Genomic DNA, 24,031 nt, shown 5'->3' on the forward strand with positions numbered 1-24,031 from the left:
AGGTTACTAAAACTTCCACTTACTGTAAACCCCATATTTGGAAATACTGTACTAAACTCAGGTAGCCATCACCTCAGACATACAGTAAGTCCATTCCATCAGAACAAAGAGGTGTTGAAGTGAATTGAAACAATTTAATTTGAAATCTAAAAAAGGTCTGTTTGTGCTTGAAGAAGCAAGAATTATTCCAGGTAGCTGCTTAAAAGAGCAACCAATATAGCCAAAAAAATAGATATGATCTTATAATTAATAGAAGAGTGAGTACCACCACTAGACATACTGGGATAACTGTACAGTACCAAACTTTTCTAGAAGGATAACATTTTTATTTTTCTATCAACGTAACGGTCTGAAGTCTTGTGTTTGGTGGGACTACTATGTGTAGGTTTTAAAATGGTACCATTTAATGTACTTGAAATTTAAAAAAAATAAAATAAAAAAAAAAAAGCGCAATTTTTTGGGGGTGGGGGAAGGGGGGTGCTTTTAGTTTTTAAACCATTCACACTGCAGAGAAAAATTACACAAGCAGTTTGTCCTGGGGTTAGTAGGATTACAGTGAAACCAAAATGTATTTTGGTAGTTTGTGTGTTACTACCTTTAAAAAGTTATAGAAATTTAGAAAAAAGAAATGCTGTCATCTTCCTTATTCCGAGACCCACAACTTTATTTTTCCATCTATGCAGCTATAGTAAGGCCCTTCTTTTGCATGGTGAGGAGTTTTTATTAGACTTGGGGTACTTACATGTTTTCAGTCATTTAATTTTTTTTTGGGGGGGGGGGGGGTACTGGGTAACAGAAACCAGCGATACCAAATATGTGGGGGGGTTTCTTTGTTGAGATTTTTTAATTCCTTTTCTACATTCTTTTAAGTCCCCAAAGTAGAAGTGAACTTGCAATCACTTTACGGCCTACATTATATAGTGCATTACTTCAATGTATAGTAGTTTTCATAGAATCACTGAATCATAGGGTTGGACGGGACCTCCAGGGTCATCGTCTGTCTAGCCTCTGTTTGAACACTTCCATTGAAAAAGACCTCGCCACCTCCCGTGGCAACCTGTTCCAATATTTCATCAACCTCACTGTCAGAAGGTTTTTTTTCTAATGTATAATCTGTGTCTCCTGCCTTTCAGTTTCATCCCATTGCTTCTAGTCTTTCCTTGTACAAATGAGAATAGGGCTGATCCCTCTGTACTGTGACAGCCCATCAGATATTTGTAGACAGCTATTAAGTCTCCTCTCAGCCTTCTTTTTAGCAAGGTAAGCATTCCCAGATCCTTCAATCGTTCCTCATTGGACATGGTTAGCAGACCACTCACCCTTCTGGTAACTCTTTTCTGAACTTTGTTGATATCTTTCTTAAATTTAGGTGCCCAGAACTGGAAACAGTATTCCAGATGAGCTCTGACTAAGTAAGAGTAGAGAGGGATAATTACCTCACGTGATCTAGACTCTATGCTTTTTTTCATAAATTTCTTTTGCTTTTGACATACCACCCAAATCCTCGTTTATTGCTTTTGGCCAATCTTGCAAGCCTCAATTCATTTATTAGCTTTTCTGACACTTGTCCTGCATTTTCTGCAGACTGTATTATATTCTTCTTTAGATATTTCCCCTCCTTTCCATTTGATAAACATATTTTTCTTCCTTTTTAGCATGTACGAATGTGTTTAGCATGTTCTGTGTTCATCCATCCTGGTCTCTTTAAATGCTTCCCATTCTTCCTTCTTTTAGGGATTGTTAACGATTGTGCTTTGATTATCTCATTTAGCAATATTTCCCAACCTCCTTGGACATTTATGTCCTTAAAGGGGTTGTCCCGAGAAAGCAAGTGGGGGTAAGCACTTCTGTATGGCCATATTAATGCACTTTGTAATGTACATTGTGCATTAAATATGAGCCATACAGAAGTTATTCACTTACCTGCTCCGTTGCTGGCGTCCCCGTCTCCATGGTGCCGTCTAATTTCCCGATTAGACGCGCTTGCGCAGAAGGGTCTTCTCACTTCTCTTGGCCCTCGGCACGAGCTGCGTTCTGGCTCCGCCCCCTTCTACGCATCATCGCATAGCTCCGCCCCATCACGTGCGCCGATTCCAGCCAATCAGGAGGCTGGAATCGGCAATGGACCGCACAGAGCCCACGGTGCACCATGGGAGAAGACCCGCGGTGCATCGTGGGTGAAGATCCTGGCGGCCATCTTGGTAAGGTAAGTAAGAAGTCGCCGCAGAGCGGGGATTCGGGTAAGTACTAAACTTTTTTTTTTTTTAACCCATCCCTTGTGTTTGTCTCGCGCCGAATGGGGGGGGCCTATTGAAAAAAAAAAAAGTTGTTTCGGCGCGGGACAACCCCTTTAAGAACATCCAACCATTGGATCCTTCCTATCCTCTTTCTGAGTTCATTAAAATCTGCCTTTCTGAAATCAAACCTTGAAGTTTGAGTCTTCTCAGGTCTTCCTCCCCTTGTTTCACTGTTGCCTATTAATCCCTGCCAGCTTTGACTAGGCTACAGGCTGTAATGCCAACTCATCGGCACCCTGCAATTGTGTCCCAATAGGAAACTAAAAAAGGCTCTAGCCCTCCAGCTGGTTCTTTTAACTCATGGTCACTTTTGTCCACAGCATCTAAATAGTTAACTGCTGTGAGATTGGAGCCAACTCCGATCACTGCAATTGCCAACAGCTGTCAAAAACAGCTGATAGCTGCCGAGCCTGCTCCATACATCCATCAGGACTGCAGAATGTATAGCTACGTGATGCTGTCAGGAAGGAGTGAAGCAGGAGGCCTTTTGTCTCCTTTAAAGAGCTTTATCACATACTTATGAAACACTTTTACATAAACACTTATGTAAATGTAGCATAAGTGTTACAACCGCACTAAACATCTATATGAAATGATATATTTAACTAAAATACATACCAAAATACCTGAGTCCTGTTATTTGGATGTAAGGTGCAGGCAGGCGCAGGAAAAAAGGCACAGGGCAGGGTTGAAAATTATAGTTATAGAATCTATATAGGATTCAAGTTTCAAAATGTGAGAAAACGTTACCTCATAATAACACGTGTCTCAGCAAGCTACTGGCACACAAGATAAATGATTTAAATCAAATATTTCTGACAGCTTCTACTTACAATCGCTGCCTTATGAAGTCCATTCATTATGTCTGGAACATGTAAAAGAAGTTGGCAACATCAAAGCAAAAATGAATTAGTTTGACGGACTACTGCAGCGTTCCTGACAAGCTGATCACAATTTCCTAACAGTCCCAGATGTGAGCGCACAGAATGTGTGTAACATATACTAAATAATGAAATCCTACCACGTTCATTGAGCTGATAGTTCCAGAACATTATCTTGTAGCTGCCATATTGATTACTAGCTGAAGAATGGTTTTCAGTCTTTCATAAGGAAAGACTAGAAGCAATGGAATGAAACTGAAAGGGAGGAGACACAAATTAGATATTAGAAAAAAAAAACTTTTTGACAGTGAGGTGATCAATGAGTGGAACAGGTTGCCACGGGAGGTGGTGAGTTCTCCTTCAATGGAAGTGTTCAAACAAAGGCTGGACAAATACCTGTCTGGGATGATTTAATGAATCCTCCACTGAGCAGGGGGTTGGACCCGATGACCCTGGAGGTCCCTTCCAACGCTACCATTCTATGATAGTCTCTAGACGTGACACCCAAAAAGGTTTCCATTCACTGATAGTATCTTTAAGATCCAGGCACTCTCAATGGTAATCAAGCTACACGGTGGTTGGCTGTGAACACAGGTGCCACTGCAGAACGTTGGTCTCTCATGGAGTCAGTTTCTAACAATTTGGCCAGAAACATAAAGACCATTAGAATACTAGAGGTCGTTGTGGCAGTGCTTCTCCTGTCCCTGAGACTGGGATGATGCCCATCTATGGCCCCATGTAGCTCTCCTCATGTTACGAACCATGTGCTGGTATCTGCCCCACGCTCTTGAGACTGCACTGGGGGAAACAGCAAACGTTCTTACAATGGAACGTATGGATGTGCCATCCTGGAGTTGCAGGACAACCTATGCAACCAGTTTGAGTTGTAGGTACTGCCTCATGCTGAGAAGTGATAAGGACCCTAGTAAAATGCAAAAGTAGATAAGCAGCAGTCAGGAAGGATAAGAAGAGAGCAATTGTCTGTGGCAACCACCTGCAAGGCCATTCCTTTATGGAGGTTGTCTTAGGACAGTCTCACATAGGTGTTTGTAAAAACAGTGTCAGAACGATTTGGAACAGCGTTTTCAAATGCGTTTAACAGCGCTTTTAAACACACCCCATCATGGCAATGGGCGATATGGTGCATTAAAAAGCGCTGTAATGCACTGAAATAAAACAGACAGACAGCGTTCGATTAGTGCGGTGTCAGGCACGCTGCACTAAAATGTTTGTTTGAGAATCCCCAATAAAATCAATGGAGGATCAGTACAGCGTTTAGTGACCATTTTACACGCCCGCTAACACGCTGTAAAAACCGCCTGTGTGAGAGTGGCCTCATGGTTACCTCTCTAGTGTACCCTTTGTCACTTGCACAAAAGCAGTTGAAATGGATTCACAATTACTTTTTAATCTGTTTAGTTAGGAAACATCTTATTAGTTTATATAATGACTTACACCTGCTTTTTTGCCATGAAAAAGATGCAGAAATTAGCAACTTTTAGACTTTTTTGCACAAGTTTTTTTTTGGTAGACAGGGCTCAGTAAAAAGGTGTATGGCATCCTACAGCTCAACAGATTTATACTAACTTACGCAGAAATTATAGTGAAAATCTATGCCAGCAAATAGTTGGCAAAGATCCATTCTGGTGCATGGACTAGCCAGACATCCGTGAAGTTTATTCTGAGGTGTGTGCCTTTCACTAAATTTGGTGCACTTTACTGCAGCACACTCTAATTATATTATATAAAATGGCAGACTAAATGAAATAACTTTTCATCATTACTAGAGGGGTTGTCCCAACTAGACAAATCATTTCCAAAATGACGTCACACTGGCAAAGAGACGAGTTGACCTATAACTATTTATTTAACCCTTTCCAATCCAATTTGTATCTTGGTTTTCCTAGGAGGCTTACTCTTTTTCTGACGTTATATAACGGCGCTATATGCTGGCTAAAGCCAGTACTGCATGAGGTGACACGTTGGATAGGCTCCGACAGCAGAGAGGCTGGCAATATACAGTAAGAGAACCCCGATGGACGTCTTCCAACATCAACGCTGTACAGCCTTAAATCATAATGTCTTTAGAGGTCAGACAGTGGATTGGAAAGGGTTAAAAAACACTCAACCAACACCTATATTCCCCATGTGCATAAGTAATTGCCCCTTAAATCTTTCTAATTTGAACTGCAATACCAGTCAAGTCCATGTGGCAACATTACTGGAAAATGAAAGACGCAGAGTCTATTTTTGTAATCTCATACAACCGCTTAAAGATGTGGCTCACCACAGACCTTTTCAAATGGGGGCTGCTGCAATGAAATTGTTGCTGGACCAGCTCCGGACTCGCTCAGTACCTCATTCTGCCTGGAAGAATGTATAGCCAAAAAGACAATTTCCCTCTACAGATCTTTAATGATGACTCACCTCTTCCAGCCTAACCAAAGACAATATTTACACAGTGACATAGAGAAACCCCAAAAATGGCACTCACAATAGATACCACCTTTGTTCCTCAACATTAGTTTAATCAAGAACTGCAAGAGGCTTAAATGAGTTAGCTTTACAAAAAAGTATCACGCTTCTAAAAAGCTTTTAGGGACAATCTATTTAATTTCTAATGTAACATTTTTACAAGAACTCTGATTGCATCAGTAAGTGCAGAACGTGTGAAGTTGCGTTTTCATTGACTACTATTATTATGGCACAATTGTGGTAATGACATTAGCAACACAATGGCAATAAAGACACCATTGTTTCATTTCTTGCATTGATATCCATGCCACATATTTCATTCCTGTGCGTACGGATGTTCTGCCAACAGCTGAACGACAGTTGCATGCTAGGAAGGCAAAGTTATAAATATTGCAAAAAAGTTTCACAAAAGTTACTCCACAAACTTTTCAGGCCATTGATATGCTAAGTATTTGGAATTTCTAAAATATCAAAGTCTGTACTAATTTAGTAAAAGGCAGATTACATGTGTCAGAAGCTTTTATTTGCAAATCTTGATCTTTCAAGCTTTGCTGAGCTTGTCCCTAGTGAAAAATCAATGCCTTACATATGAAATTGATGTCTTTCTGCTTTCTTCCTAGAGAGAAGTGCTCTTGGTTGACATGCGATTTGCTGCATCCAGCTGAAAACTTCACCTTTGAAGTGTAGTTGTTGTACATCAGGTTGTATGAGTCAGATGGGAAGTAAAATGTCAGAAGAAATTAGGACAGCCGTATTAACGCTGCAACTCTTCATCTCAGCTAATGGATTTATCAGCCAACAAACCAGACTCAATAGACGTATGGTGGGTACAGAATGTCAATAACACTCAGCCGTACACAACATAGCAGGGATAAAAGAAACACTCAAGAGTTCATCTACACTTCACACTGCTCCTGTCTATACACGTCGAATTCTACTTAACCTAGTTGGTGCCAGAATCCTCATAAGACTCAATGCAATACACAAAGGGGGTTTTACCTGTCACATGAGGGAATATTTTAGCAGTCAAAAAAAAACAAATTCTGGAATTTCAATTTTTACTGCATGATCTGCACCACATTTGGGTGCAGTCTGAGAACAGTGAGGTCCAGTTGGCTGTTGAAATGACAAATGCTTTGGAAGCTCACATAACTGGGTCGGATTCCGCATGCGGGAGGCCTGTTGCGGATTCCGTCTAAGCCTGGCCAGTGATCCTACGTATGGCGCATAATTGTATTATGTATAACCGCGCCCACACACACAAGCGGTCATGCACAGTACAGTTTTTTTGTTTGTACTTCCTACATCATCGTTTGGTATGGGCTGCGGATACACTAATCTAATTGTGTATGGACTGCGGGTATATTCGCGACCATAGAGCACAATGGGCTCTATATCGCAGATATTAAGGGTAAAAATAGAACATGCTGCATTCTGTTTTCAGTAAGCGGATTACTTAATGCCGACCTGCAAATGGGAGCAGAATTGAGTAATCCCATGTATTTGATTGAACTAGGTATTACCACAGATCATACGATCGTGGAATCTGCAATTCAAATCCGGTCGCGTGAGACCGGCCTTAGTTATATATGTCAAACAGGCGGATGTGGACCTACTTTGCCTTCATGAGCCTTATGCGCAGAAGTCATGGAGCAAGCAGAGGAGAAGGAAGAAGCTGGAGCAAGACAGTGAACACTCGCAGCTGCAAGAGCAGGTGAACTGCGACAAAAGCATGCAGTGACAACATACTATCATGACCCATGATCAGAACCAGTTTTGGGGTCATGAAAAACAAATCTCTTTTCTAAGCATATATAGATTTGAGTGGTTTTCCAGAATATGTATAGTTTCCAAAACTGTGCCATGAAGTTAGCGGTACTGGTGTATCTTGTCTCCACCGGAACCATAGGTGGAGGCAAAAGTATGTGCAGATGGAATTACAGGTACTGCCCACAGCTGCCGATTGGCTAGCTGCATGCCGGCATAAGGGTGCGTCTGACACCATATTCCAGCAGTGAACTGAGCTCGGGGCCGAGAGTGATAGCGCCCGACCGGACGTCGCTGTAGTTGACAGCGGCGCTGCCGTCATGGTAAGAGCAGGGCTGGCTTCTGATGAGTAGGAGGAGGACAAATTGTAGCGGAGGCTGGCCAGGACACTCACCGTGCAGGAGGAGAGATGGGTGAGCGGCAGGGTGACTGACAGGAGGGTAAATTATCCAGGTACATCTGGATCACTGACAGGACCCAAGATGGGACATGGAAGACCACCTAGAAAAGTCACAATGGGTGGTCCAGAGTGGACCTTGCAGCCCGCCAGGGGAACACTGGCAGCAGGTCCACAAGCGCAGATGGGAGGTGAAAATTACAGCGTCCTTGATAGTGCATATTGCAGGCCGCCACGGGAACACTGCCATTAGGTCCAAAATCAATGACGAAAGGCCGGCACTGGCACAGTGAGAGAGGCACTAACAGCGGAGATGGCAGCCAATCCGATGCTGTGGATATCACCTGACCCTCCCCTATAACCCATCCTGCACAACCCATGTCTCCACCCATTCTTCAGGTAGAGACAAGATACACCAGTACCGAAGTTAGCTTGCATAATGTATTGCCTGGCCAATGGTGCAAAAGGCTTTCTTTTTCTCACAGTACTACTGTCTTTTGCCAGGAACTTGGGTACAGATCAGCAAAGAATGTTTTCTAGGTTATAATACAAAACATTCACATTTCCTCCAGAATACAACCAGTATATATAACCAGTCCTTGAGTAGCCTCTTCTGCCAAGTTGCTAAACTGTATATAAATGCCATTGCTTTCTCCATAAGAGGAAAAAAAATCGCCTTTTCATGGGGCTGGAGAAATTCCAGAAGCCAAGTAACCGATCAACTTACTTGGATCAAGCAAAATTTGCTACGGGTGTCTAACTTTAGTATTGTCCTTTATGGAGTTCTATAGAATCCTTGCTGTCAAGCTACTAAAAACTATAAAACCAGTTATCTGGGGTGTTGAGATGGGTTGCCAAGTTGTACAGTGATTTTTGTACCACAGGGATTGCTGCCTAGCTAGGCACAGCTTGTTGCTCTTCTAGCTCCTCTCACTCTACCGAATTAGGCACTTATTTTATGGCATTTATCGTGCGGTATATGACAATACCTTTTTTCATAATACAATACCGCAAATCGCAGTAATTACTAACTATGCCAAATTTATATAGTTTTATTTAGGCATTTATTTTTGCCCAATAAACACTATTTTAAACTTTGTGTCTGCATTCAAGGACCAGAACAATTTTACTGTTCCATCCTGGAGCTATGTGAGAGCTTGTTTTTTTACTGCTGTCCAACTTGTGGTTTTCATTGGTGTCTTTTAGAGGCACATACGATTATCATTTTTAGTTTTTTCGTGAGGCGAAAGATAAAAAAATAGCAAAGCTGCAACAATGCTGTTTTTTTCTTACAGTGGTCACCAAATGAGATAAATAGTATATTAATTTTATTATATGGGTTATTAGATGCTGTAATACCAATAGTAATTATAGTTTGTTTTAATTTAACCATTGCAGGATCGCCGAACAACTATAAACTTCTTGCAGTCCTGAAGTGTGTATGGAGCAGGCTTAAGAGCAGAGGTCGCTCCATACCCGTGATTCCATACCCGTCAACTGGTGCGATCAGAGTTAGCTCAAATTGCGATATTTAAGGCCCCCTTTCCAAGGCCGTGACGGAATATTGCGGAGGAGAGCTGTCAGGCTCACCGCGGAGAATCGAGGCATGCTGCGATTTGAATCCCGTGAGCGGATAATTGCTATGATCCTCTGCTTGTGGACGTTGAGGCTGTGCTTTCCATAGCAACGCTATGGAAAGCGTTCACTGCACTACCACGGCCGGATTATCGCTGCAGGTAACGCAATGAACCATCGCCTGTGGACAGGAGCCCTAACTGTTTAGGTGCCACGGTCAAAGCTGACCGTACATCTAAACAATCAGCAGGAGGGGGAACCCCTTCCCACACCCCATCAGTGCAAGGGAAGGGATTCGTAGGGTGCTGATGGGCTAGCATGGCAGCCTGAAGCCTACTGTAGGCTCCCAGGGCTGTCAGGCATAGATGGCAGAGCTTGAAAGGCAACATCAAAAATTGCCATATACTGCAATATTAAAGTATAGCAGTACATAGTCCAAGCAGTCAAATGATCACAAATAAAAAAATGTAAAACATTTTTTAAATAAATTTTAAGGTAAAATGAAAACCTTAAAAATAAAAAAAATACTTTTCCCATAAAAAACTGAGCAATTAGAATGCACATTTTTTTGGTATCGCCGTGTACAAGTCCGAACTATTAACATATTGCAACATTTATCCCACACAGTGAAGAGCGTAAAAAAGGACGGAATGCCAGAACTGCTTTTTCTTTTTCTCTTTCTACTTCTCTTTTAATCCTCGGTCCCAAAAAAATAAGTGATCAAAAATATGTACCCCAAAATGGTGTTAATAAAAACTACAGCTCACTCCACAAAATGTGAGACCTCACAAAACAAGTTGACAGGTCTCAGAATATGGGGATGGAAAACAATTTTTGTTTAAGAAAAGAAGCGCTGTTTGCACGCAGTATAGGGGTGTGAAAGATCGCAGCTATACTGCACTAAAGATCACATGATCAGGTGAATTCCAGCTATTTGAATTAGCCCGTTCACACAATCGGAGGTGCATGGTGCGTGTTTTCCAGCTCCCATAGGAGTCTATGGAAAGCACGCACGAAAGATAGGTCAGGTCCTATTTTCTAGCAGCACGGACCTTAGATGTGAGTATGCAGTCACATGTCAAGTCTTTGATAGGTGCAATCATAGCAATTCTCTGCTCGCGGGATTCAAAACGCAGCATACTGCGATTTGCTGCGATTCTTTGCGGTTAGCCTGTCAGATAGGCTAAGCACAGAGACCTGAAAGCTCTCCACCCTGCTCCCCCACGGCAGAATATCGCTAGCGATATTCCGGCACGGCCGTGGACAGCGAGCCTAAAGTTCATTCATCTGAACGGTTCTATAGGAAACTTTGGTATCTTTACCAAAGTACTTGTCATGCAAATGGCATCCTCTCTCATTTGCATGACAAGTACATTGCCTCCAGAGCGCCACCTATTAGGTAGCATTTCTGCAAGTCAATATATGACCTAGAAGAACTGTACCATCTCTCATTTGCATTGTAACTTTCCCAGAGGAGCATGCATGGGCTTACAAGTCTCCTCACACCTACTTGGTGCTCTCCACAAGGAGTAACTACGGTACACCTCTTCTTGCCCAAGGTACTTTAAAAAAAAAAAAATTTAAATGTTGTTAGGTACTTAAAGCTTTTGTTTCATTACAATAATTTAATACAAAATGATTATCCTCACTTTGACCCTGGTGATGTACTATAATGCCCATTACTTGCACTGTTATTACAAGTTAACAGATGAGGGGCGACAGCACTTCTCTCAGAAGCTTCTCAGATGTATTAGTGTTTTTTGGTTAATGCTGAAATGAAAAATGCCTAACACTAAATCATGAAGCCACCAACATATCAGCTTTCTGTCTGTCACATTGTGTTATGTATTTAATTAAACTCTGATAAGAGTGGGAGGAGGGACATTAAAAAAGGGGATCCTAGTTTCTGTTGATGGAAAGTCCCAGGTGGGTCAGACAATGCTGGTCTCATCTGTAAAAACCCCGGAGAAATTACTAATCTAGTTTAGCCATGTGAAGGTAATTCCTAAGACTAGTTAATTTATGGCCGGATTTGTGGAGGCCTTTGTTCCTGGCAAGGCGCAAGTCAGTGGCTGTTCTACTGCTGCAGAATCAGAATACATTACTGCAAAAGCTGATCTGAATTTACATTTCAATACAAATAAACACTTATGTGGAGCTTAGCAATTTGATTAAATCGATGCATTCAAAACAACAATATTTTACAGCAACTTTTCTGTGACAATACCCCACATTCAGGCTTTTCCTCATGTCTAGCTGTGATACATTGTGGATTGACAGGTTATTTTACGGACGTGGCTGTAGCTTAAATGTAAGATGTCATTAGCTTCCTGAAGCACACGTTTTGGTTAGGGCAAAAAAAAAAAAAACCTTAAAACTCATGTAAGAATAAAGTCATCTCTAAGTGACAGATATGATCAGTGTAGATGGACAGATACAGTAATGGGTGTGCGTACAGGGATTACTTCACTAGAATACTTTCTACCAGAAAAATCACACTTTCACAGGGAGTTTGAAACTTAAGGGTAGTTTCACAGGGGCGATCGTGATATCACCACGAGAAAATCTTTATTCCTACGTTTTTTTGAGCATCAGGGCTGCTTTTTTTTTCTCTCAAAACCATTGCTGCCATTTGTCATTTTACCGCAATTTTTTAGCGCGAAAGTCAATAGGACTTTCTAATGTTAAAAATGCATCGTGCTTTGTGATGTGATAAAAAGGAAGCTCCATAGGGAAACATTTTCACACATCAGGAAACCCGCAGCACTTAGCCACGGGTTTCAGAGCGGCCTAGCTGCACGCTTTTCCGTTGCGGCCTGTGCTCCCATAGAGAAGAGCACGGCCGCAATGGGAAAAAAAAAAAAGAATGGACATGCTGCACAGGATTCGCCGTTCCGTATGGACGACATTTCTGAGAAATCTCATCCTCATGGCTAGCCAACCCCGGTATTAGCGGCCGCAGGCCGAATTGCTGTGTCGAAATTCCGTACGGAATTTCCGTGGCAAATCCACCCTGTGTGAACCCAGACTTACTGTCCCACAGCTACTAGAATCATATATCTGCACTGCTCGGTACTTTATAACATTACTCTTGCTGCTGCTTCTCTGTATATGAAAGACAGTTACAGGGGAGCCAGATCTCTTCTCTGTGTGTGCAGTGTATCAAGACATCATAACAGCTCGTCTCCACCTATTACTTCAGGGTAAAGTGAGAATTAAATATATAGCCTGCAGATGGGAAAACTGCTAAAAAAAAAGCAGGATACAATCATAACAGTTAGGGCTCCCACCCACTAGCGTTTTTTTCTCCACTGCGCTGCGAGAGTAAGTGAAAACTCTCGCAGAGCAGTGCGAGAAAATCGCAGCGATATCGCTGCGACAGTCTTTTCAATGGGGCCAGCAGCAGCAGCGCTAGCCCCATTGAAAAGATATGGAGAATGCCGTCGACCTCTGCCACAGCTGTGACAGGAGTTTCCTTCATCCCCACAGGGACCGCGGGGATGAAGGAACCCTCTGTGACAGCTGTTGCAGAAGTCAGCGGCATGCTATCCCATTGCTTTCAATGGGATCGGCACTGCTGCCGATCCCATTGAAAGCAGTGGTTTCTGACAAGCCCTGCAGAATGATTATCAGAGAAGACCTTGAAATATAAGCCCTTCCCCGATAATCATAAAAAAGTGGTTAAAAAAAATAATAAAAAAGTTACTCACCTCTCCTGCTGTCAGCCGCGTCCTCCGGCTGGCTCCCCGGAACCGCTACTGAGCTCTTTCAGCAGTCGGGGATCTAAAAATCCCCGCCTCCTGAAAGGGCTGTGCAGATTGGCTGAGGGCTCAGCCAATAGCAGCTACTGCTTAGCTATTGGCTGAGCGCTCAGCCAATGACAGATAGCTCTTAGCTATTCATTCATGAAAGCAATGGGATAGCATGCCGCTGACTTCTGCATCCCCGCGGGGATGAAGGAAACTCCTGCCACAGCTGTGACAGCTTTCACAGCTGTGGCAGGAGTCAGCGGCATTCTCCATATCTTTTCAATGGGGCTAGCGCTGCTGCCGCTGGTCCCGTTGAAAAGACTGGCGATGTCGCAGCGATATCGGGATATCTGCCTGCGTTTTTCCTCGCACTGCGATGCGAGACTTTAACTTTAGAATCGCATCGCAGTGGAGAAAAAAACGCCAGTGGGTGGGAGCCCTTAGTATTAGTGTTATTTCTCATGTACACGCACAACTTATTCTGAAATGTCATCAGAAAGCATAGGTATGCTTTCAAGCAACTGTCTTGATACCACAGATATAAACACCACATTATAAACACCATTTTTAGGACAGCATGTTGAGGTTCCCCATAAATAGTCCAACAGCTATTTTCTCATTAGCATGCCCTTCTTGCATGATGTTCCCCTTGATCTCTTTTTTTTTTGAAGGGGTTGTCTCATTAAGATAACGGGTGAAAGGAAAGTGGTGGAGCTACTCCATGAGTGGATGTATAACGTTCGTTGATGAATAGTGGTATAAGTGTGCATAGGAGGTGGTACCAGACAGACGTGTACCTGTACAAGACAGGTCAAGATGTACACATTGGGAGTGAGAAAAAAAATGGCTGAAAGCGCGATTCCAATAAAAGTAGTGATGATGGTGGGATATGAAGATTTTATATAAGTAAAACCAACAGAACAGACATGTTTTGGAGGAAAAACCTCTTCTTCAGTGATTGCTGGGACATAACATGCTGGATGGCTATGGTTAGTATTTAGGTTGCCGTGCCAGCACGGCTAATAGGGAAGCTATATGAAGAGAACCAGGCTGCAGGTGTGGCTCCTTGTGTCTGAAGTGCAGATCTACACTTCAGACACCAGGAGCCACACCTGCAGCCTGGTAGCTAACCAACATGTTATTCCCCATCAATTACTAAAGAACAGGGTTTTTTCTCAAAACGTGTTTGTTCTGCTGGTTTTACTCTTCATATAATAATAATAATCTTTATTTGTATAGCGCCAACTTATTCCGCATAAAACCTTCACATCTTACCATCATCATCATGTTTTGGAGTTGTTGCGCCTTAAGCCATTTTTCTTTCACTCTCACTGTGTTATTAAGATAATGATGTCCATGTGCCCTACTATGCCCACCTTACCTGTCCGAATGCTGCGGATCAGCCCATCATGGCGGCCGGATCTTCTTTCTTTGGCCCGGTAGATGTGCTATTTCTTTTGTACTCCTGCTTTCCCGCGGCACAGAACAAATACAGCTGCAGGTGTGCCGCAGGACCGGAAAGCTTCCATAGGCTTCAATGGAAGCCGCGGGAGACCCACACAAAATGGAGCATGCTGCGGGTGGTTTCCCGCATGTGCGATCCGCGTGCCAGGGAAACATGACATCTGCAGGTATTTCATTACCTGCGAGTGTCCAATGATTCCCTATGGGTGCAGATCAAGTGCGCGGGAGACCCGCATGGAGTTACAAATTCTATTTTGCCGGTGGACATTGGGCCTCACACAGTGCCTTCCTTGTGATCCTTAGGGTTCAAATCCCTGGAGATCACACATTTAATCACCTTCCTCGTACCTCCTGTTTCCCACATCATCTGACATGAGTACCTGACACAGACCACCTCCACCTGTACCTCCTGCCCCAGTCATGTGTGAAGGTGCACCTTTGCCTCTGGATTCTGCAGCAAAAACTCCCCGTAGGACATGCTGTGAAAAACGCTTTTCCATGCCTACGAGTGGAAATGAACTGCGATTGTCCACTTGCGAGGGGGAATTAAAAAAAATAAATAAAAAATATAGCAGCATGTCCTATTCTAGTGTGAGCCTCACACATTGCAGTCAATGGCAGCTGTCCGTCCTGCGGCACGTCGCAGCGAATCTGCGTCATTGCAACTCTCTGTACTGCACTTTTGCGGCGGTGCGCCAGCCGCCATATCCGCAGAGCAGAAAGAAGACTTCAAGACAGGTACACGGGGGTCAATGCCAGGGTACAGGGTCTGATACCACTGCGAGATTTCGCAGTCTGAATCTGACCCGGCCAAAGATGTGGCATTGCATAAATATTATTATTATCTGTTAACAAATGAAGGCCAAAAGAAAAATCTACTGCTCACGTTACTTGCACAAAGTTATTAAAATGTCATCATATATAACTTTATAACCAGGGCTGTGGAATTAGTTAGTTTTGGACAGAGTTGGAAGAAATGTTGTGACTCCAGCTTCAAAATAAAAAGAATATAATATATAGTAAGCCTGATGTTCCCCTATTTAAACTTAGAACTGATTATTATAGATGAGCCATTTATGCAGGAGTCGGAGTGGGGAAAAATAGAGAAAGTTTCACTTACTGACTCCAAAGCTCTACTTATAACACAGTGACTTGGTACAACACTCAATGCTATAAAACTGGAAGAGAAGGAAGGGGCCACTTAGAGAACAAATTTGCCTATAAACAAGTACATGAAGCCATCATCTGCACATTACATACCAGCTCCCAGCTGTAATATGCCCCATACATACAGAGATAACCCGACTGCCCCTGGGGGGATTCCCATTCTCTGACACATGCTTGTCAAACAGCTGCCAAGTATATTAAAAGACTGGAGAGGCAGGTTTTATTGTCTGGGACTTATGTAGAAATTAAATCCCACATCTTAAGGGCCAAAGGCCACAGAACGGTAAAAACATTGGCGTAACTATTGGGGATGTGGTTGCACCCGGGCCCAGGAGCCTTAGGGGTCCCATAAGGCCTCTCCTTTCTATATAGAGAGCCCAGTACTATGAATAAAGCATTATAGTTGGGGACCCTGTTGCAAGTTTTGCATTGGGGCCCGGGAGCTTCAATTTATGCCTCTGGGTAAAGGTACTTTTACACATAGCGATAATTGTTCACCCGAGCAAATGATGTCACAGTTTGCTCGTTTGCTTGGGCATTCAGTTTAGATCCAATGTCCATGGGCAGGTTTGATTTGCATAATCCGCGGGGGGTACCTGCGCGGACGATACGCAAATCAAGCCGTCCATAGGGATGCATGGGCGTCCGCAAATACATTAACCCCTTCCAATCCACTGTCTCACGTCTTCAGACATTCGGATTGAAGGCTGTACAGCTCCGATATCAGAAGACGTTCGGCAGGGTATCCTTACTGTATATTACTGGCCGCTCTGTTGTAGCAGGCCTCTCCAGCATGTCCCATACCACAGTACTGGTTTTAGCCAGCAGATGGCGCCATTGTAAAATGGCAGAAAGAGAAAGCCCCCTAGGAAACCCTGAATCCAAAATTGGATTGCAAAGGGTTAAAGCATTCCGATTTGTTTTGCAGACCTTTTGGTCCGGAAAACATCGCAGCATGCTCCATTTTCCTGCGGTTCCCACACGGACGTCTTCCGTTGAAGTCAATGGAAGCAATCTGATCTGCGGCCCACCCACAATTCAATTGCGGATACCACGGAAAAGCAGGATTTCGAGAAAAAAAAAAAAGGTACTGCGTGCAGCGTGACTCCACACGCACACATCCGCAGTGCAGAAGAAAGAAGATCCAGACAGGAACAGAGAAGACCTGCACAGGCTCGGGACAGGTAGAAAAAAAAAATGTCTTCGGCTGCGGGCAGGGTCGGATTCTGCTGCAGGCTCCCACGGGCAGAATCCAACCCACCCGTGGACATGAGGCATTAAGCAAATAAATAAAACGATTTACCTTTATTCTTCTAAAAGGATAGTTCAGTTCTCTGTACCAGTGAATGAAAACGACTTAACAAATGGGGTTTAAACCGAACGATTAGCGAACGAACCAACGATGAGTTTCATGCTTGCATTGAATGAAGGATGAGTGAATGAATTTGATCGTTGGCCGTGTTGGAATTCAAACGATTTTTTTTTAACAATATTCGTTCTGTGTCAAAGCAGTTTAAGGCATTTATCAAAAGCAATATTTGCCAATCTCTTACATGAATGTCCTGCATTAGGGCTGTAGATAGGAATTCAGGCTGCAGAAATTAGAAAGAACACATGTGGGTGTGGCAGGAAGTAACATAAAAGTATGACTTCCTGCCACACTTAGGGAGAAGTTGGCTGAGAGCCAGAGTGAGGTGGTGTGAAGCCGCATCAAGAACTAGGAGGTCTGTCATGGACCAGTCGAGGCCCGTCCCAAGGCTGACAGAGGAGGATGCCTCTAGACTCCCCAGGTGAGGGGTGGTGATGGAGACCATGTGGGTTTTGAGCCCTGAGTGTTGTATGCTGTACACGTGTTGCTGCGATATGGAATAAATGGTGGTGGAAGCCAGAAGTTAAAGAATTTCAAGTCTCTGAAGCCTGTATGCATGTGGTGTCCATTCCTGCTGAAAGGCTGAGACAGCATTCTGATAGGCGGGTAACCCCAACTAAAGTGTATTATATATATAACAGAGCACCCATGTAGGATTCCAGTACTTATAGCAACACTTTACATACGGAGATATTACTTTCGAATATTTGAGTTGTATTGCAGGCATCACGTTATAGACCAGGAGGAGCGGAGCATATTAATATACAGATTTAGGGAGAAAGAGTAAGTATAACTTGTATTTTGTTCATTTAATCTCTGCTCATTCCGAGCTGGACAGTCCAATGGGCGGTCCTATCAGTGACCAACAGCTACCCCTGAATGTACAGTCCTATACAGATAGTTGTCAAGTAGCATTGTCTCATCTCTTATCACTTGTTCAGCATCTCTTCTGCAATCAGAAAACATGCTGCAACTTCCAAAGCAACCGCTTACCACACCAAGGATCTCTCCAGTGGAGCAAAGAGAGAAGCCAGACTGAGCATGTGTGACCACCTTTGCACAATTAGTGAGATAGACACAGAATAGAAACACCAGGTAGCGCTATTCTAACATTACTCCTGGAATGTCTGGGAATAGAAACCTTATTTTAAGAAGTGTAAATACAAAAAAAAGTGTATAATTATATCCTGGATTGAACTTTAAATAATATATTTCATTGGACAAGCCTTTTAACAAATTCCCCCGTCTGTTCTTAAACTACACTGGATTTTGTTAGGTGAACCAGTATGTAAAAGGGGCATGTTAAACCGATCTGAACGTTGTGTTATAGGTAGATGTGACATGATGTGGGACCACCACTGATTCCCAGTACGAAATGATTATACAGAGCTATATTCCAGTAACAAGTCTATGAGCATTGCCAAACTATTTACCCCTCGGCATCACTCAGAAATGTCTGTTACTAGAAATCGGACACAATATTCAAAGCTCTGCGCTACACTGCTAACACATTCAGTAACAGGATTTAAAGGTGTTCACATAGGGCTGAATTTCAAGCGTATTTTGCACACAGAAAAGCAGCAGCACAGTGGATGAGAGTCTCAAGACTGGCTAAATCCAGGAGTTAAAGGGGTTGTCCCGCGGCAGCAAGTGGGTCTATACACTTCTGTATGGCCATATTAATGCACTTTGTAATGTACATTGTGCATTAATTATGAGCCATACAGAAGTTATAAAAAGTTTTATACTTACCTGCTCCGTTGCTAGCGTCCTCGTCTCCATGGTGCCGACTAATTTTCGCCCTCCGATGGCCAAATTAGCCGCGCTTGCGCAGTCCGGGTCTTCTGCAATCTTCTATGGAGCCGCTCATGCAGAATGCAGGCTCCGTGTAGCTCCGCCCCGTCACGTGCCGATTCCAGCCAATCAGGAGGCTGGAATCGGCAATGGACCGCACAGAAGAGCTGCGGTCCACGGAGGCAGAGGATCCCGGCGGCCATCTTCACAGGTAAGTATAGAAGTCACCGGAGCGCGGGGATTAAGGTAAGCGCTCCGGTGAGCTTTCTGTACGTCCCTGCATCGGGGTTGTCTCGCGCCGAACGGGGGGGGGGGGTTGAAAAAAAACAAAAAACAGTTTCGGCGCGGGACAACCCCTTTAATAGATGTGTGGCGCAGCAAGTCAAGTTATGCTTCACACTTTCAATGCATATTTCACCCCTGCAATGCAAAGAGTGAAATATGCAGCAAAGCAGCAGCATTTTCACACCAAAATACGCTGCGGATTTGCTGCGAGTAAGCAGCGTATGGACATACCCTCAAAGAGAATCAGGTGGTATAAATCTGCCAGCAGATTCTCTTTAAAAGGGGTTGTCCAATAAGAAAATCACTTTTTAAACTTAGAGATAAAATCACTGAATATAATAGAACAAAGCGTGCTTACCCTCCTCAGCCCCGGCAGCCCTACAATTTTCCTGGTCTCTACTGACAGTAATAGGTGACTGCTGCCTGTCAATCAGAGGCTGCAGCGTCACCACCCCTTCTCCTGGCATCAGTGCTCACATTCTGGGTACCATGATTCCAGGAGTTCCAAATGGTGACAGGCAGCGGTCACTTGTCAATCCCTGTCAACAGCGACCAGGATAATCAGGGAGCTGCAAAGCTGGATTGCCAGGCTGGGAAGCCAAGTGACTCTTTGTTTTATTGTTTTACGTGATTTGGCTTTAAATTTAAAAAGTGAGTTTCTAACAGGACAACCCCTTTAACTATCCCCAGGCTGGGTGATAAGATGTTAGCTCAGCGGGGCTCCAACTGCTGAGAACCCACCAATATCTATAACTAAGAGCCCCCATTCCCTTAGACAACTCAATACAACTCATATCAAGTTCATCATGGTCCTCATGAGCATAGCAATTGCTCGTGTGCAAAGAAATTTAATCACATGCTCCATTCAGTGTTTGGGACTGAAAACGCAATAGGCTGCATAAAAGCTCTGTGAAACATTGTAGATGTGTTTAAAGATTTTTTTTCTATTATTTACAACAGTTCACAGAGGTTTCATGCTCACTGTTTTCACTACCAAACACTGAAGGGAGGCATGTGATACAATTTTTTGGATACGCCATTATGCCTGAGGAAGGACACTGAGGGGATCCAAAAGCTTGCAATAACATCATGTATTTTTGTTAGCCATTAAAAGCTATCGTATCTACAAGATGACTTGGTTTCTTACTGGGAACAATCACATTTTGTTCTACTCTCTAACACGATACTAAAACTTTTTTTTTTTTTCGCTTTACAATTTTTTTTGAATACATCATTAAACAACTTTCTCTATAAGCTAAGGGACTTGTTATGTGACTATGAGCAAGTGTGAATGTGATTGGTCCAAACCCACAATGAAGCTTCACCCTATAGACTCATTCAAAAACAGACCTTTTAGACCCATTTGGGTAGATTTACTAATAGTTAGTGCAAACGTTGATCAGCCAGTCTAAAACGCCATCAAGTTTATGACAGTGGCCAATACTGGATGATGAGTTTGCTGCTTGCGTCTAACCTTATACCACCCATTGGTTGACTTAGTTTACACCAAAATTTTAGAAGCACATTAGCAAATTTGTAATCGTACCTTAATAACAGTTCAGCAAGACATGAAAGAGTAAAAACGGAATTTACTTTATCCTTCGAGTTTACTGAAATATACAAAACTGTGAAGGTGCTCTTTTAAAAGGATATTCCCAAAATTGACTTATCCCCGATACTAGGTGATCTGCTGAGATCCCAATCGATCCCAAGAATGGAGGTCCCATGTCCTCCTGAGGTTTTACAGCACTCCACAGTGATTGGATAGAGCGGCATCATACATACTCAACCATTGCTCCATCCTTCTCAATGCGGAGTGAGGAGGAGGAAGAGAGCGAGACATAGGACCCCTGTTCTCAGACTCACTGGGGGTCTCAGGGGTGAAACCTTCACCGATTAGACTTTTATCCTCCATACTGTGGATAGGTGATAAGTCAGTTTTGGGCCTAACCTTTTAAAAGAGCACCTCTTAAGTATTGTTAGTTACCATCAAAGTATATAGTTATATTACAGTATACTCTCGAAAGAAGGTATATGAAGTTTCCTACTTTTTAGCGTCCCGCTGATCTGTTATTAGGGTAATATTGCTTAGGCGGTAGTGGGGCATATTTACTAATGTGTTAGCCCCAAAACCTTCATATTAAGGTACTTTTACACGGAACGATTATCTTGAAAAAATGAAATAAAAATTGCTGGATCGTTTGAACCTGAACTATAATCGTTCCGTGCCAAGGATTGAATGATGAACGATAACTTGTGCACTTATCGTTCATTTCATGCAAACATGAAAATCATTCTTGGCTTGTTCGCCAACCGTTCGGTTTAAATACCGATCATTCAGTCCTTCTCACTCACTTATACAGGGAATGTGAACCACTGAACGATCTGCCAGTATAAACAGGCTGTGCAAGTGAACTGTGTCAATATTCGCTCGTGTGAACGACAAATGACTCCATGTAAAAGCCCCCTTAAGAGCCGCTTCACAACCCTGGCGGCTTATAGTCTGCATCACCTTACTTTCCTTGGACCAGGACTGTTGAACATACAATCACACATTCACCCAGCTGTCTGATGAAGAGGTCTGCGAACCTCGAAACGCATAACCTGCTGGATTGATACTAAAGCATCTTTGGTTCACCTTGACTCCACTTCTCTTCTAAGTTGACATCTGCCAACAAGTCACATCACAGTCCCAGCTTTTAGATCACTCTCCATGATCACTTGGCTACATCCACAGACTCACACTGTGCTATCCTTGGGGTTCAGACCCCCGAAGATGACACATTTATCACCTTCCTCGCACCTCCCGATTCAATCGCTGCAGTGGTAAGCTGTTTTTTATATATGTACAATTTAGCCCCTATCCAGTGGGGAAGAGATAGGCGGTTAGTGTTGGGATAACTGCACTCCGCGGTCCTTCCATTGATCCCACATCATCTGACAGGAGTACCTGGCACAGACCACCTCCACCTGTACCTGCTGCCTCAGTCATGTGTGAAGGTGCAGGAGACCTCCTCAGGACTACTTCTAGCAGGAGCTCCTTGGCAGTGGTCACAGGGAGAGCTGCACCTGTAACCAGCAGCTACCCTGCAGCTCTCCCTGCCCATCCATGCTTCTGCCCATCTCACCCTATGCCACAGATCACAATGAAGAATCGCGCACCCACATGACAGGGCTGAACAAAGCGCAGATCGGGACATGCTCTGGATGTGCAGTTGAGGAGCTGCATTGAGTAATCCGGAGCTGCGCTCATAACTCCTCCACCGTCACCATCCTACCCGAGCAGCAACTTTTTGCCTAGTCCTGGGCGTGCACGGCCATTGTCTGCTTGCCACAACTTGTCAGCGGCGGAGGAGGTCGGGCAAGAGAAGTGTGTGGGTGCACCTGACAGCCGGGAGGCACTGCCCTGCAGACAAAGCCCTGGCACAGGAGGGCGCACTTACCTTCACCCCCTGCTGCTGGCTGGTCAGCGACAACTTGCACTCATCCAGTAACAAAACTTCACAATAAAATTCCTCCGGGACCGCACAGAAGCACCCCATCACTGCGAGAGGCAGGTGTCGGCTCAGTCACAGCAGCGCAGCGCCCCCTGTGCTGCCCGGCCGGCCACTGGGCATGTTCTCTGCCCGCCGCGTACACCGGCGTTACTAGGGCTCTACAGCCAATGTATGGAAGAAAGAGCCGGGGCGGGGCGGCGGAGAGACGTCACGAACAGGGGCGGGGTCAGACCAGGGTTTCCATTTGGTCCCGTGTGATTGGATGTTACCTCTACAGACAGGGTTTTCTTACGCGGCATGCGTCGTCTGCCCTCTGCCGGGTAAGCGTGATATTACACCACAGCAAGATGCTGTTAGAAACTACCTGAATTCGACCTATTCACATAGGAAAGTGCGATTGTGGTCTGTGAAAATCTGACCAATTTTGACACACGTGAAAAACTTGTATTTTTAAAAACATCCATTTTTCTTTGCTCTGCACTTAGGGTGTTTTAGGGTGAAAACATTGCGCGATTTTCCCATGATGCAAGAGTAAGGCTTGCTGCACATGGACAGATTTGCATTGCGAAATCCGGGATTCCGCCTCCGGATTCTACAGCAAATCCAGCCCATAGCATGCTATGAGAATATGCACCATGCTGCAATTTTGTGCAGGCTACGCACAGCCAGCTTCCACTGAAGTCAATAGAAGCAGTCCGGCCCACGGCCGTTTTGCAATCATTATTGCAGAATGGCCACGGCCCTTGCGTCATCACCATAGCAATGGCGCAGGATAGAAGCCAGTGAAGAGGTACGCTGCTCTATCTTTCTGCGATTTTTAAATCTCCCATGCTTCCCTATGGAGCCTCCTTTTAATCGCATCACAACGCAATAAACTTGCGTTGCCATTTTAACATTAGAAAGTCCTATTGACTTCTGCAATTTAAAAAATAACTAAATTGCACGATTTTATTGCGATTATTCTTAGGAAAAAAAAGCATTGCTGACGCTCAAAAATCGCGAGAACAAAGATGCAATTTTGCCACAATTTTCTCGCAGCAACATCACGATCACCCGTGTGGAACTGGCCTAACTGGTTGGTTTTTTTTCCATGTGGTTCTCTTAGTAACTTGAATTAAAAACCTATCTCACTCGCATGCAGATCACACGGCATGCGATTTTTCAATATGATTTTTAAATATGATTTTTAACACTGCCATAGAAAATAATGGCAAGTCTTGAAGAATCACACAAAATAGGAAATGATGCGTTTTTTCATGTGCTTAATACATGTGTGAAAAACATGCATGTCTGAATGGCCCAATATAAATCAAT

The 24,031-nt window shown here is 43.7% G+C and overlaps 1 protein-coding gene across 3 annotated transcripts in view; it reads right to left on the reverse strand.

Annotated features, from left to right (window-relative positions):
- The window catches only part of EPB41L4A (erythrocyte membrane protein band 4.1 like 4A), a 262,636-nt gene extending 239,743 nt beyond the window's left edge, over positions 1-22,893 (reverse strand). For all 3 annotated transcript variants that reach the window (XR_010792817.1, XM_066603055.1, XM_066603054.1), the window contains exon 1: positions 22,664-22,893. Coding sequence is in view for 2 of the 3 variants with exons in the window: in XM_066603055.1 (XP_066459152.1) it covers positions 22,664-22,762 (99 nt within the window). In the remaining variant the exon portion in view is untranslated. The remainder of the gene's footprint in view (positions 1-22,663) is intronic.
- Positions 22,894-24,031: the final 1,138 nt, after the last annotated feature.

Source organism: Eleutherodactylus coqui, chromosome 5, assembly GCF_035609145.1.
Source record: "Eleutherodactylus coqui strain aEleCoq1 chromosome 5, aEleCoq1.hap1, whole genome shotgun sequence".
NCBI classification, from domain to species: Eukaryota; Metazoa; Chordata; class Amphibia; order Anura; family Eleutherodactylidae; genus Eleutherodactylus; species Eleutherodactylus coqui.